The sequence below is a fragment of the Tenrec ecaudatus genome, chromosome 4 (assembly GCF_050624435.1).
Source record: "Tenrec ecaudatus isolate mTenEca1 chromosome 4, mTenEca1.hap1, whole genome shotgun sequence".
Classification (NCBI taxonomy): domain Eukaryota; kingdom Metazoa; phylum Chordata; class Mammalia; order Afrosoricida; family Tenrecidae; genus Tenrec; species Tenrec ecaudatus.
The window spans coordinates 109,005,994-109,018,350 of record NC_134533.1 but is presented as its reverse complement, the minus strand read 5'-3'; the positions used below and the strand labels follow the sequence as shown (position 1 = coordinate 109,018,350).

Genomic DNA, 12,357 nt, shown 5'->3' with positions numbered 1-12,357 from the left:
AGCCAACCCTTTGCGAGTCGGAGCCCCGCCTCCTGCTGAATCAAGCCCCACCCCGCCTCCTGAAGGTTCTGACCCCGCCCCTGCCGGCCGGCATCCACCTCGTGCTTGCAGGACCTCAGCCCCGCAGGGCCTCCAGCCGTGGCTCCGCCTCCAGCCGCTCCCAGTTCAGTGAGGTGTGCTGGCCTCTGCCGCCTGGGACTTCTGAATGTCCTTTGTCTGAGCGGGACCCTTGTTGCCCTTACACAGGTCTCCCACCCCAGAAAATGCACCAGGCATGTTCAGGAAGCAAATTTATTGATCCTAGCTGCGCTGGACCCGTGACAGCCGACAGCTCAACCAGGGGGGGTTACAGTAACAGTGACATTCATATTCCCAGGCCTCAGCCCTGCCTGGTTAGGTCTCGAACCTTGTGCCCAACCCTGAAGAATAATACTAAAGTATCTGTATATAAAAATCTCGGAATACATTGTTGCCCACTTCCTCAGGTTTGGGATTTCCGGTGTTTAACAAGCACACCGTTAAACAAAGTCCAACAAAGTCGCCCCAAGAGCTTATGGGATAACACCCAGAACCCCACCTTCCTGTTCACTCAACCCAGCCTCCTCGTTCAGTGAAAGGCCATCTGCCTCCAGCGAATCCCCTTCACAACTCTCAGCTCAGGGCAGCAAATAGGATTTCGGCTGCATGGAAAAGGAAAGGTGGGAGACCTCACTGTTCCAGGGGCTCCAGGTTGTGGGGGCTTTGTTTTTCTTTTGTTTAAAAAAACCCTGCTCAGTGTCGCAGAGGCAGAGGCTGCTCTCCAACGCCTCAAGGCACAGCTTGTCCCTGCTGAGGTAGTAGTGAAAGGTAGAACCTAGTTCCCGCCTCCAGGCTCATACCAGGGTCCCTTTCTTGCTGTGATAGCGAGGGGTAGGCTCCGGGAAGCGCAGGGTCGCATACTCCGTGGCATTTTCTATTTGCATTTCCTTCACCTGCTGGACTGTGCGGCTCCTGGTCTGGTTGTACACCATGATGTCTGCGTAGTGGACGCTGCTATCTTCAGAGTTGTGGTGTGGCGTGCTCGCGCTGGGCCCCGGCTGCGACCAGCGAGGCTGGCGCAGGTCTGACGCCCACTCACACAGACGTCGTGGCATTTTAGGGCCCTGTGAGGAAAGGGCAGCATGAAGGGGGGATCTGGGTTTTGCCCCTCACCTCCAGTGAAGGGTCAGTGCTTACGTTGACATCCCTCTGCTGGGGGACGGGGTGGTGGGGGGAACCGGCAAGTCCTACGGGTCTGTTTCCTAAGGTCAAAGGGCTCTGTCCAGGGCTCCCACGTCTGAGCTGAGGTCCGTCATTACCTTTGTGTCATTATTAAATCCATGGCATTGCTGCCTCCGCTGCTGGGGCGGCTGCTGCTTAGGCGGCCGTGGCGGTGGCGGCGGCTGCTGCTGCTGCTTCGATGGCTGTCTTTTTTGGTTCCCTGAGGGAAGAAAACCACAAACCAAACCAGTTGCCGTTGATTACGTGAGTCAGAGAAGACCTGTGCTCTATGGCACGTTCAAAAGCTGATTTTTTTTTTCCAAAGCAGAACTGCCAGGACTTTCTTCTGCACACCTCTGAAGTAGCAACCTTTTGGTTAGTAGCTGAGTGCTGAAATATTTGCTCCACCCAGGGACTCCTTTAAGGGAAAGAAGCCCAACTTAAACCCATGATCTCTTGTCCCTAACTATGCTGAGATTGCTCCCTTCCAACGTCTCTAGTAAGCTTACATGACAGTCTTCCGGCTCCTCTATCTGCTTGCATTTGCTCCTCTTTAAACTTCTGCCTCCCAACAGCCCAAGTCTTCAGTACAATCTTGCCTTTCATAATCTGACTGTAACATCTAACATCTTCATTTCTCACAGCCCCTAACATAGTTCAGCAAGTGAATAGATGTTGAGAGTCCATCCCATCCCAGGCCAGGCTCTCTGTGCCGGGCCCAGGGGATAGAAAAATAAGTAGGAAGTAGGCTGCCAGCTCCCTGTTCCTGTAGGGTTTGCAATGTGGTAAATGCTTACAGATGCAGACCACCACCAAGGTCTCTTGTGGAGCAGCTGGTAGGTTTGAACCTCTTACCTTGAAGTTAGCAGCCAAGCACTTACCCACTGTGCCACGAGGACTCCTTGAGAGTCTACTAGGGGAGGGAGACCCAAAGTGAACCAACACGTGGTACGTGCTCAGCTGTATCAAACTCTCTGCCGTGCTCCATCAGGTCAGGCTCCTCCTCGTCTTCCCTCCCTCCTTTCTCCTCTTCACGCTCTGCTCATTCCCTTGCCTAAAACAGCCTTCCGTCTTCCTCTCCTGCCTCGTTAGGGGACTACTCTTCTGTCGGCATCACTGCCCTCCTCCATGCTCTCCTGGCTTCCCTGGGCTTCGATTCCAGCGCCGGGAGATGGCATTAAGAAGAAAGGCCTGGCAATCTACTTCTGAAAATCAGCCGGTGAAAACGCCGGTCCAGTCATACTGTGCACAGGGCCACATGAGCTGGGGGTCAACTCGAGGGCAACTAACAACAATCATAGATGGGGTCATCCTTATGTGTTTACACATATCTACCCCGCAAACTTCATTTTCAGATTCCTCGGGGCCAACACGGAGCCTGCTTGCCATGCCTCTCTGCCTCCACATACAAAATACACCCAAAACCCCTGAGCAAGCCCACAGCCATCCCGTGAACTGCCAACCTTCTAGAGTAGCGGTTCTCAACCTTTGGGTCACGACCTCTGTGGGGGTTGAACGTCCCTTTCACAGGGGTCACCCGATTCATAACAGTAACAAAATGACAGTGATGAAGTAGCAATGAGAATAATTTTATGGTTGGAAGGGGGGTTCACCACAACACGAGGAACTGTATTAAAGGGTCACGGTATTAGGAGGGTTGAGAACGGCTGTTCTAGTGGAAAGGGTAATCCACAAGTTCGGAGCTGGTTTGTACTGAAGATCCCCTTTTACTTACTTTCTCCCTTTGCCCCTTCTAGGGTCGCGTTTCTTTTTCACTCTTACACCCTTTTCCAAGAAAAGAGTCTGTTTCTGTCTCTATTTCTTCCCCTCCCAACTCCCTGATTTCTTCGGATTTTCCCACACACGGTTACCTGTTTCATGTCTCCTCTGGTGAGCTGATGGTCTTCCCCTGTGGTGGGAAAAACAGATCACCCATATCACCCATGTGTCTCTCCTTCATTACTTGCTCCGTCCAAAAGCCAAACCCAGTGCCATCAAGTCCATTGTGGCTCACAGGGACCCTCAGTGGGGTTTCCGAGATTGAACCTCTTCACAGGGGCAGACCTCCTTATCTTTCTCCCTGGTGAATTTGAACCACCAACCTGTGGTTAGCGCTTACCCAACAGCCACCAGGCCTCCTTGTTTACTCTGTAATCTTAAAATTCTGGGATGACTCTAGCCTCCCTCTAAGACCCATCTTGAGTCAAGTTCAGACCCAAAGCACTTCAGAGTCCCACCTCCCCCCACCCCCGACCCCCACCCAAGGTGATGGACTCTAGACAACCTTCAAACCTGGATCTGGACGCACTTCCAGATAGCAGCCACACCCCTAGACAGGAGAAGAACCTCATGGGAGACCTCAGAACAGTCAACCAGAGGAAACCAAAAGGGTAGCATTTGTCCAAAAACGACATTCAGGAGAAAGGAAGCGGCAGTGCCAAAGAAGCGTGAAGGGAAACAGGGAGCCCAGGGAGAAAATGGGAAGCGTTCTGTCACATTAATGGGGTGGCAATTAATGTCACAAGCTAAAATATGTATGCATCGTCAAGTGGGAAGCTCATTGGCTCATAAATTGTCACTGAAAGCATAATAAAATGTTAAAAGAAAAATAAAGAGTACTACGCCTCTCCCAAATGGATGGCTCTGGAAGGTGGTGTGGCACATCTGACATAACCAAATCCAAAATATAACTTCAGGCAACAAGGCACTACAGGCCAGGGATGTGGCTGAGAACTATTCTAGAATTGTCTAACAGGCTAGTCCCAACAGAGCATGAAGGGAACCTGCCAAATACGGGGAGAGAGCTGGATTCGGAGACCTCACTGGGCTTTTTTCAAAGGGGGGGGGACCCTGGATGTTTATGCTGGCGGTCACTAAAAGCTGCTACAACCAGGACTAACTGGTTAGGGTCCCCTCAAAGCCCTTTCCAACAAATGGCTTCCCTGGCCTTGGTTTGGATCACCAGACCAAGTGAGAGATGCTTAACCTTTCACATCCTTTCGAGAATTCTGTCCACCACACAGGCAGCACTGCTGAATTTGGTGAATGACTCATTTGCCCCACCCAGGGCCCAGGACAGACAGACCTCTTGAACTCACCTCTGGGCCCCTTGGGGTCTCTAGTGGAGCCTGTGTGTCTGCGTGATCGGCCCGGAGAAGCAACATTGCTCAGGAAATTCGCTGAATAGTTGGGAACTGACTCGGGATGCTTTTTCTTGCTAGTACATTTCCATCTCTCTCGCCAGAGCCAACCCTGGTTGTCTAACGTCTAGTCTCCCTTCGGGAAGTTTCCTTTTGTAATTAATTAAAAAGACGGAGGGAGAGGACCGTTTAAGTCATGATAATTTTACTACTGTGGTAAAAGCAAAATTCAGGATTTTTCCACACACACTTCACAGGAGTTTTGGGGTTTTTTTGTTTTTAAATAAGAAAACATTTGACGTTTCAGCAATCTTCACATGCATTGTTCAGTGACTTATGCTCTCCGTGGCATTCAGTGATCACCTTCATTTTGTCCCAAATTATAACAGAAGAAGCTCAGTGTCACCAAGTCTGGAGCCCTCCTCCCCACCCACACCCACCCCGCCCCACCCCCCACTCCCCCACCCCACCCCCCCCGCCCCTGCTACAAACACACTCACTACCATCCAGTCAAGGCTGACTTCAACGCTGACTCATAGGAACCTCCCTGTGGGTTTTCTGAAACTAACTCTCTATGGTAGTAAAAAGCCCAGTCTTTCTCCAGAGGGAGGAGCTGCTGGTGGTTTTGAACTGCTGACTTTCCTAGTCACACAATATTTGTCCTTTTGAGACAGAGTTGTTCGTTCAGCAAAAACAGAGTTGTTCGCTCAGTGAGCTTTCTGCTCGCTGTTCCCTCTCCTTGCCCCGTCAGCCCTTGCTTTCCCTCACCGCTGCCTAGTTTTATAGTTTATTTATTGCCAACCTGTTGATATTTTCCAAATTTTCTCCATCCTTCCCCTAGTCTCAGTTCTCCGTCCATTTTAGACTTGAGTCCCACTTACTTCCATTGAAGTGTGTGATAGTTTATTGGGTATACATAGCCCAGCTCTCTCTACAGAGGAGGAACTGACAGCCCTCAAGACTTAAAGGACTGCTAGTGTCTCACTGCTTTATAATTTAACTGTTCATTTCTTGTATTATCTATCTATCTGTATATATATATTAAATATAGTAAATATATATATTTACTAGCAATCTGGTTTTGTCTCTCTAGAGAACCCTATCTAACACAAAGTGGATACGGAGAATATTCATTCTCACATACTGAGAAGAAAGTAGCCAAAGTCATTGAGTATTTGTGGAGAAATCATTGGGTAGAAACTACTTAAACTGCTCTGGAAAGCTTCACACTGGAAAGACAATAGTATACTATTTTAGAAAGCAAGTCAGAGTAGTCATTCTGCAATACTTCCATATAGATTTGGAGACATGAACTTAGTCTCCCAATTTTAGCGAGCAGAGCCTGTTTCCAAGTTGGTTATTGCAGAGTATATGAATACAGCCCAGAGTATCCAGGTAGATTTATGGATGATGGGATTTCATGTTTAGCTCAGAATCAAGAAAAATAACTGGGCATTCTCCTACGCTGGTTGGAGGGATAAACCTGGTTGCAATCTTTTTAGAATTAATTTACCTATAAGTTAAGAAGCCTTCCTAAATCAATGCATGTACCCTATGATTAGCAATTCCATATCCTAAGAAATAGTAAGATATGTGAACATAAACATGGTCACTGTAGCACCATTTATAAACACAAAAATTAGAAATATCCCAAATACCCAATATTTGGGAATTGATTAAGTAAATGGCATTTCCAATTGGTTGGCTACTACTGGGCAGCCATTTGGAAAAGTTGCTGGAAGAACATTTATCATCACAAAAAAATTTACTCCTTATTCAGTTAAATATATATATATATAATGCTGCGGAATGAAACTGTACATATAAGCATTGAAAAAGCGTTGCATGGAAATATACTAACATGTTCCTGTCACATCTGAGTGCTTATTTTTATAGTTTATTTCCTACTTTTTGATATTTCCCAAGTTTTCTACAGTGACTATGTAGGATAACTTTTATAATAAGACATATGTGTATAAAATATTCTAATACTCTAGAATTGTCATAATATTTTTAAGTCTATGGGGGGTCTAATAACGTAATGGGAAATAGGAGAGAGTAATTTTTTAAATAAACTTTTTTAGGATAAACTTTTTACAGTACAATTAATGTCTTATGAGGAAAAATAGAGTTTGGTTGGGACTTGTGTAATGATTCTAGCACGGGTTCCAGAATCAGAATGTTAATATCTGCCAGCTATGAGACCTTTGACAAGTTTTAACCATGGTAAGCCTCTGCTACCTTATTAATAAAATGAAGGAAATCTTAGAAAGTAAACGCTAGGAATTATTTCAGGGATTACATAAAAAAATTAAACGTGGACACGTGGCATGTAATGATCATTTGCATCATGGCTGTTACAGCCAGCATGGCTTCTCACTCAGAGGAAGAAATGACCTGCCACGAAGCGTGGGAAGCCTTGGAAAAGGGGGGATGAAAGAAATGGTTTCATCGCCTCCTTCTGCAGCTTGTATGGGTCTCTAGATGTCCTGTACCCAGAGGACATCTAACAGCTCAATTTGTGTGCTTTTGAATCTTCACAGCAAGCTGGGAAACACATAGGATCGTTCCATTTTCCAGATGGGTCAACTGGGCCCTTACACACACTCTATTCTGGGCTCTTCAAAATAAATGTTGCAATGTAATCAAGGTGGGTCATAGTCTTGATAATTTACACCTGAGAAACAGGGATGCTAAGGGGCTGGCCTAAAGTCACACACCCTTTCAATGTGAAAGCGTATCCAGATATTCTTACTCATAGGCAGGGGCCACATCTCCTTTTTATTACTAAGACCACCACTGTGCTTGGCACAGCTCACACTCACTGCCGTGAAGTTGACGGCGGCTCACAGTGACCAGATAAGGACAGAGTATTTCTGCCCCTGTGGGTTTCTGAGACTGTAACTCTTCTCAGGAGCAGAAAGCCTCGTCTTTCAGTGGCCGGTGGCTGCAAAATGGGACCTCGTGGTGAGCAGCCCGTCTTGTAACTACTGCACCACTAGGGCCTTCAGCGTGCCTGGTACACACAGGTATTTGAGAAATATTTGTTTGGTTGATGAGTAAATAATAGGAACATGCCATAAATCCCATGCAATGACTCCAAATCTCACGTTTTCCAGTGTATCTCCCCGGCATCTAAATATGACAATGCTTTATTAATAAGTAAAACAACCTCAAAGTATGACTGACCCATGGAATGGGGTAGCAAGGAAGACAGCAGACAGGATAAAGCCAGGTTGAAGGCTTTGCAGTGATGAAAACACTACCACAAATAATTTATGACGAGGTTTTCCTTGTCCTTCAAAACAAACCTGTGATGCAGACAAGGTGAGTCACAGATTTTACAGATGAGGAACAGAGACGCTAAGGAATTTGCATAAGATGGCCCAGCATGAGTGTTGGGGGGGGCGTGGATTGGGGGTATATTCAGATATCCTTTGGGTACTCTCCCTTTTCTTGCCATTTCTGCCCTTTAAAGACACTTCTCCAAGCAAATTTACTTGCTCTGGATGGCAAGACTATGTAGTGGTTTGCTTAAAAATGTGGACTCTGGCTTGGAATCTTCGTAGTCACGTAACCTTCAGCAAGTGACTTTTCTGAGTCTCAGCTTCTCCAGCTGTAAATTGGGGAGAGAGAAGATCACTTACTTCATAAAATCAAACCAAACTCGTTGCCATCCAGGTGATTCGGGCTCATAGTGACCCTAGAGGACAGAGTATTGCTGCCCCTGTGGGTTTCTGCGACTGTAATTCTTTGCGGGAGTCGAAAGCCTCATTTTTCTCTCTCAGAGTGACTGGTGGTTTCAAACTGCTGACTTTAAAGTTAGCAGCCCAACTCGGAACCCGCGACACCACTGAGATTCCTAAACCAAACTCACTACCATCAAGTCAATTCCAACTCTTAGCGACCCTCTAGGACAGAGTATATCTTTCCCTGTGGGTTTCTGAGAGTGTAATTCTTTACAGGAGTAGAAAGCCTCATCTTTCTCTCACAGAGCGACTAGTGTTTCTGAACTGCCGAGCTCACGGTTAGGAACCCAAGCCGTAACCCACTCTACCACCAGGGCCCCTCGAATTACCTTGTAGAAGTGAAATTGTTGGTACCATGCCTGTCACAGAGTATGCAGGCTGTCAACGTTTGGCCTATCTCTGGGGAAAGAGGAAGGGGAGACAAGGAAAAAGCGGAGAGGAAGAGGAAGCAGAGAAACAAGGCTTCATTCGCCATTCCAGCGGGTCCTGGCCGTTCTACAGACGGCTGACTTGGCTGTGCCTTCTGAGGGCTCCTGAGAGCAGGAAGCCCAGAAGGAGGTGCTACTCTGGTGCTGGAATCAGGCAGTGGGAGATTGGTAGTGACTTATCCCCAACCTCTCTCTTATTTTAAAAAAAAAAAAAAAAAAGGTTCTCTTGTCAACACAGCCTCTACGCCCAACAAGCAGACTTACCCCCCTCCGCCCTTTCCCCCTACTCACCAGCTTCCCCCGCAGCAGAGCTGGTTTCCCATAGTGCTCCGGCTAGTTGGAAGCCCAGCTGTTTTCTACATAAAGAGGCTCAAGCATTTCCTGGTTCCCGGTTTAGCTTTCACTGGCAGCTCCCAGGCAGTCTTTGTCAGTGTCAGATTTCAACCCAGCAGGTTGGACTTTGGAAGCCACCTGCTGGACAGATTCCCAGGTGACTTGTCCCTGCTAGAGGTTGAATGGCATACACACACCCGCTCCAGGTGAGATCTAGCTCACCTTTGGGATTTTGGAAAGATTTTTTTGACAAAGTCAGAAATGTTGAGCTTCATGCTTCTATAAAAAGACATCTGAGATAGTAATGGGCTCCGGATTTCCTCTGGAAATGCTTCCCCACCACATCATATTCTCTAAAAATTTTCTTCTCTCATGGAGTAAAGAGTCTTACCCCCATCTTCCTCAGCACTACAAGGGCTTAAATGAACTTGACTTTTCCAGTAACAGGTGCCAGTGTCTTGTGATCGCTGGCCAGATTCAGGGTTGGGATACGGAATCTGGAAAGCCACTCACTGCTCTCCAGTTGATTCCAGCTCCTTGCTACTCTCCAGGACAGAGGAGAAAGGCTCCGTTCTTACAGGGGCCGGGGCCTCATCTTTCTTTCATGGAGTGGTTGGTGGGTTAGAACCGGTGATCTTGAGGTGAACAGCTTCATGTTTAACCTTCTGCACCAGCACAGGGCTCTTTACTTCAGTCTCTAGGAACCTTGGGTTCAGGAAAATGGATTCCTTTAATACATTCTACCTGGTTGTCGGCATTAATGGGCAAATCACTTAAATTTTTCAGGGCATTAGATTCTAGGACTATAAAATGGAGAAGTGCACTTATTAATAATCCCCTTCTTGGTCTAAAGGCATAAGATTCCATACTTGTCCTGGCTTCCTCCACATTCCTTAACCACTTGGCTCCCCATGTGCAGAAATACAGAACCTCCACTTTCTGCTGAAACCAGTTTCTTCCAAGGACTGAAAGCTAGACTCATTCCAGCCGCTGGAATGCAGTGGAACAAATTCTTCTGTAAAAGTAGAACCACTCCGGGAGACGTCAGACAGTGTAAGATATGACAAAATGATAATTTGTAAATTATCAAGGGTTCATGAGGGAGGGGGAAGCGGGGACGGAGGGGGGAATGTGAGGAGCTGATGCCAAGGGCTTAAGTGGAGAGCAAATGTTTTGAGAATGATGAAGACAATGAATGCAGAAATGTGCTTTACACAATTGATGCATGTATGGATTGTGATAAGATTGCATGAGCCCCAATAAAATGATTAAAAGAAAAAGAATAGGAAAAAAAAGTAGAACCACTCCTCAATCTGCTTAGTCCTGTATAATGCTGTAAACCCATAGTTTATGCAATGAACCTTAGGACAGGAGAGGATTGTTACAGGATTTCGAAATGTCCTCTATTGCCCATAGTTAACCTGTTCTCTCCTTACCGATAGCCTGTTTCTTTGAGGGCTTTCCTCCGGGGTAAGTGTCCCACCACAGCGAGTGAGTATTGGTTAGGAACAATTTTGCCTGCTGGCCAAGTGCAGACAGAACAGTCGCAACGTACAGTTGGCCTCGGGTTAAAGGAACTTTGGTCAAGGAGCAAAAAGGCACCGGAAAGATGCTACCAGACCAACTTGGACAACACATAGAGGGGAGGAGTTCAACAAGCCACTTCCTGGCCAAGTATCATAGTCTTGATTCAATGCATATTCATAATCATTCCTTGAAAATCTGTTCTATATGCATGATCCCTTCAAGGTATTCCCTGGTAAACTGGATACCCCAAATTGGGGGGATAAAGGCATGAAGTGGTTGGCTGACAAATTTTCATATGTGGAGGAACATATTCACAAGATTATAGGATTACAGTGTAGGTGTTACTTAATTGCAATTATGAGGCTAAAGAATGATGTACAGGTGCCAAGTTGGCAAGGGGTGGATTGAGTTCGTTTATTGTGCCAACCTGGATGATAAACACATGTGGGGTTAATTGAAGGGCGAAGAGATAAATGGCTCCATGAGCCTCACCTTTCTAGTTCTCAGGTCTCTTGCTTTCTGATGGTCAGACCAAGGTGCAGCTGCCTTAGCCAGTTCCCTGCTTCAGCTGGCAAAGCTCACTTCTTGCAAGACATCCCTGAGGAGAAGCAGCCCTGAGTGCTGGAGCAACCGTGTGGAGACCCCTGCCAGCACTGAGACGCTTACACATTCACTGACTCAGCTTTCCTCCTGCAGTCGGCATCATAGTGTGTGTTTTGTGAGATGGAGGAGGACTTTGTGGATTGGTGTCTGACAAATGGGCTAATGTTAGACTTGTGGGCTTGGGCAGCACTGGGTTGGGATGTTTTCTTGATGTGCACTTACCCTTTATGGAAAACTCTCTCTTACACATATGAGTTTCTGTGGATTTGTTTCTCTAATATACCCAGACTAACACACCTGGTATTCATGTAAAACTTCAAATCCCCTTTCTTTGGGAGCTGCCCTTGGCAACTCGGTCTTGTTCCTTGCTTGATCAACCAAAGTAAAGTTTTCCCCTTTTGCTTTCATTCAGTCTTTGTGTTTTAAGTCACTGGAGCAAGACCTGGGCAGGCAACAGAAGACAGAGGTTCTAGGAGCGTTCATGGAACTTGTAAGGCTTGTCTTCAAAGCTCTCACTCCACTTGGATTCCCCAGATGCCTGATTATTTGCCTGCCCCTCGCAGGCATTCCAAGATGCTTACAACAAGGTTGGCAGTTCAAACCTACCAAGTGCTCCGCAGGAGAAAGATGAAGCTGTTTGCTTCCATAAAGGTTTACTTCCTCAGGAACCCTATAAATCAGGGATCCTCAAACTTTTTAAACAGGGGGCCAGTTCACTGTTCCTCAGACCGTTGGAGGGCCGGACTGTAGTTTAAAAACAAACAAACAACTATGAACAAATTCCTATGCATGCTGCACATATCTTATTTTGAAGTAAAAAAACAAAGCAGGGCAAAAATACCTGGTGGGCTGGATAAATGTCCTAGGTGGGCTGCATGTGGCCCGCAGGTCGTAGTTTGAGGACCCCTGCTATAAGCGATGAGTCGGAATTGCATTGGTGGCAATAGAGAGAGGTTTTCGGGTGGAATCCTGGCGGCAGAGTGGGCAAGTGCTCCACTGCTAACTTATGTAAAGATGTACTGCTGTAGAACCGTAGGGGGCAGTTCTACTCTGACATGTGGGGATGTGATGTCAGATCAACTTGTGCTCAGCTCCTGTAACTCGCTTATTATTTTATGGCCAATCTTCCCCCTGCAACCCAGTCTGTTCTCTGAGCATATGGTTTCTGGAAGACTCCAGGGTACAGTGGGAGACTTACATCCATGTTGATTCTCCGGATAGATTTTCAACCTCCGTGGAGTTCTTGCTGAGCGTTTGCTGAGCTTGGCCCCCAGGCAGTGTGCTTAAAGTACATTTGCTGGGACTCTCCAAGCCTCCCGGCTAGAGACCGGCTTGCCC

The 12,357-nt window shown here is 46.9% G+C and overlaps 1 protein-coding gene across 1 annotated transcript; it reads right to left on the bottom strand.

Annotated features, from left to right (window-relative positions):
* Positions 1-320: 320 nt before the first annotated feature.
* On the bottom strand, positions 321-8,936 carry C4H11orf52 (chromosome 4 C11orf52 homolog). Its single transcript, XM_075548759.1, has 4 exons — positions 8,848-8,936; positions 3,111-3,148; positions 1,338-1,459; positions 321-1,142 (listed from the first exon to the last, which is right to left on the bottom strand). Exons 1-4 carry the CDS (start codon positions 8,877-8,879, stop codon positions 873-875), a joined length of 462 nt encoding a protein of 153 aa, XP_075404874.1. The 5' UTR covers positions 8,880-8,936; the 3' UTR covers positions 321-872.
* Between the last annotated feature and the right edge of the window lie 3,421 nt (positions 8,937-12,357).

Coding starts and splice junctions, on each gene's coding strand:
- C4H11orf52 (XM_075548759.1), bottom strand. CDS start 8,879: ATGGGAAACCAGCTCTGCTGCGGGGGAAGCTG. Junction 3,149..8,847: donor CTCTGCTGCGGGGGAAGCTG/GTGAGTAGGGGG, acceptor TTCCCACCACAG/GGGAAGACCATCAGCTCACC. Junction 1,460..3,110: donor CCAGAGGAGACATGAAACAG/GTAACCGTGTGT, acceptor TTCTTCCCTCAG/GGAACCAAAAAAGACAGCCA.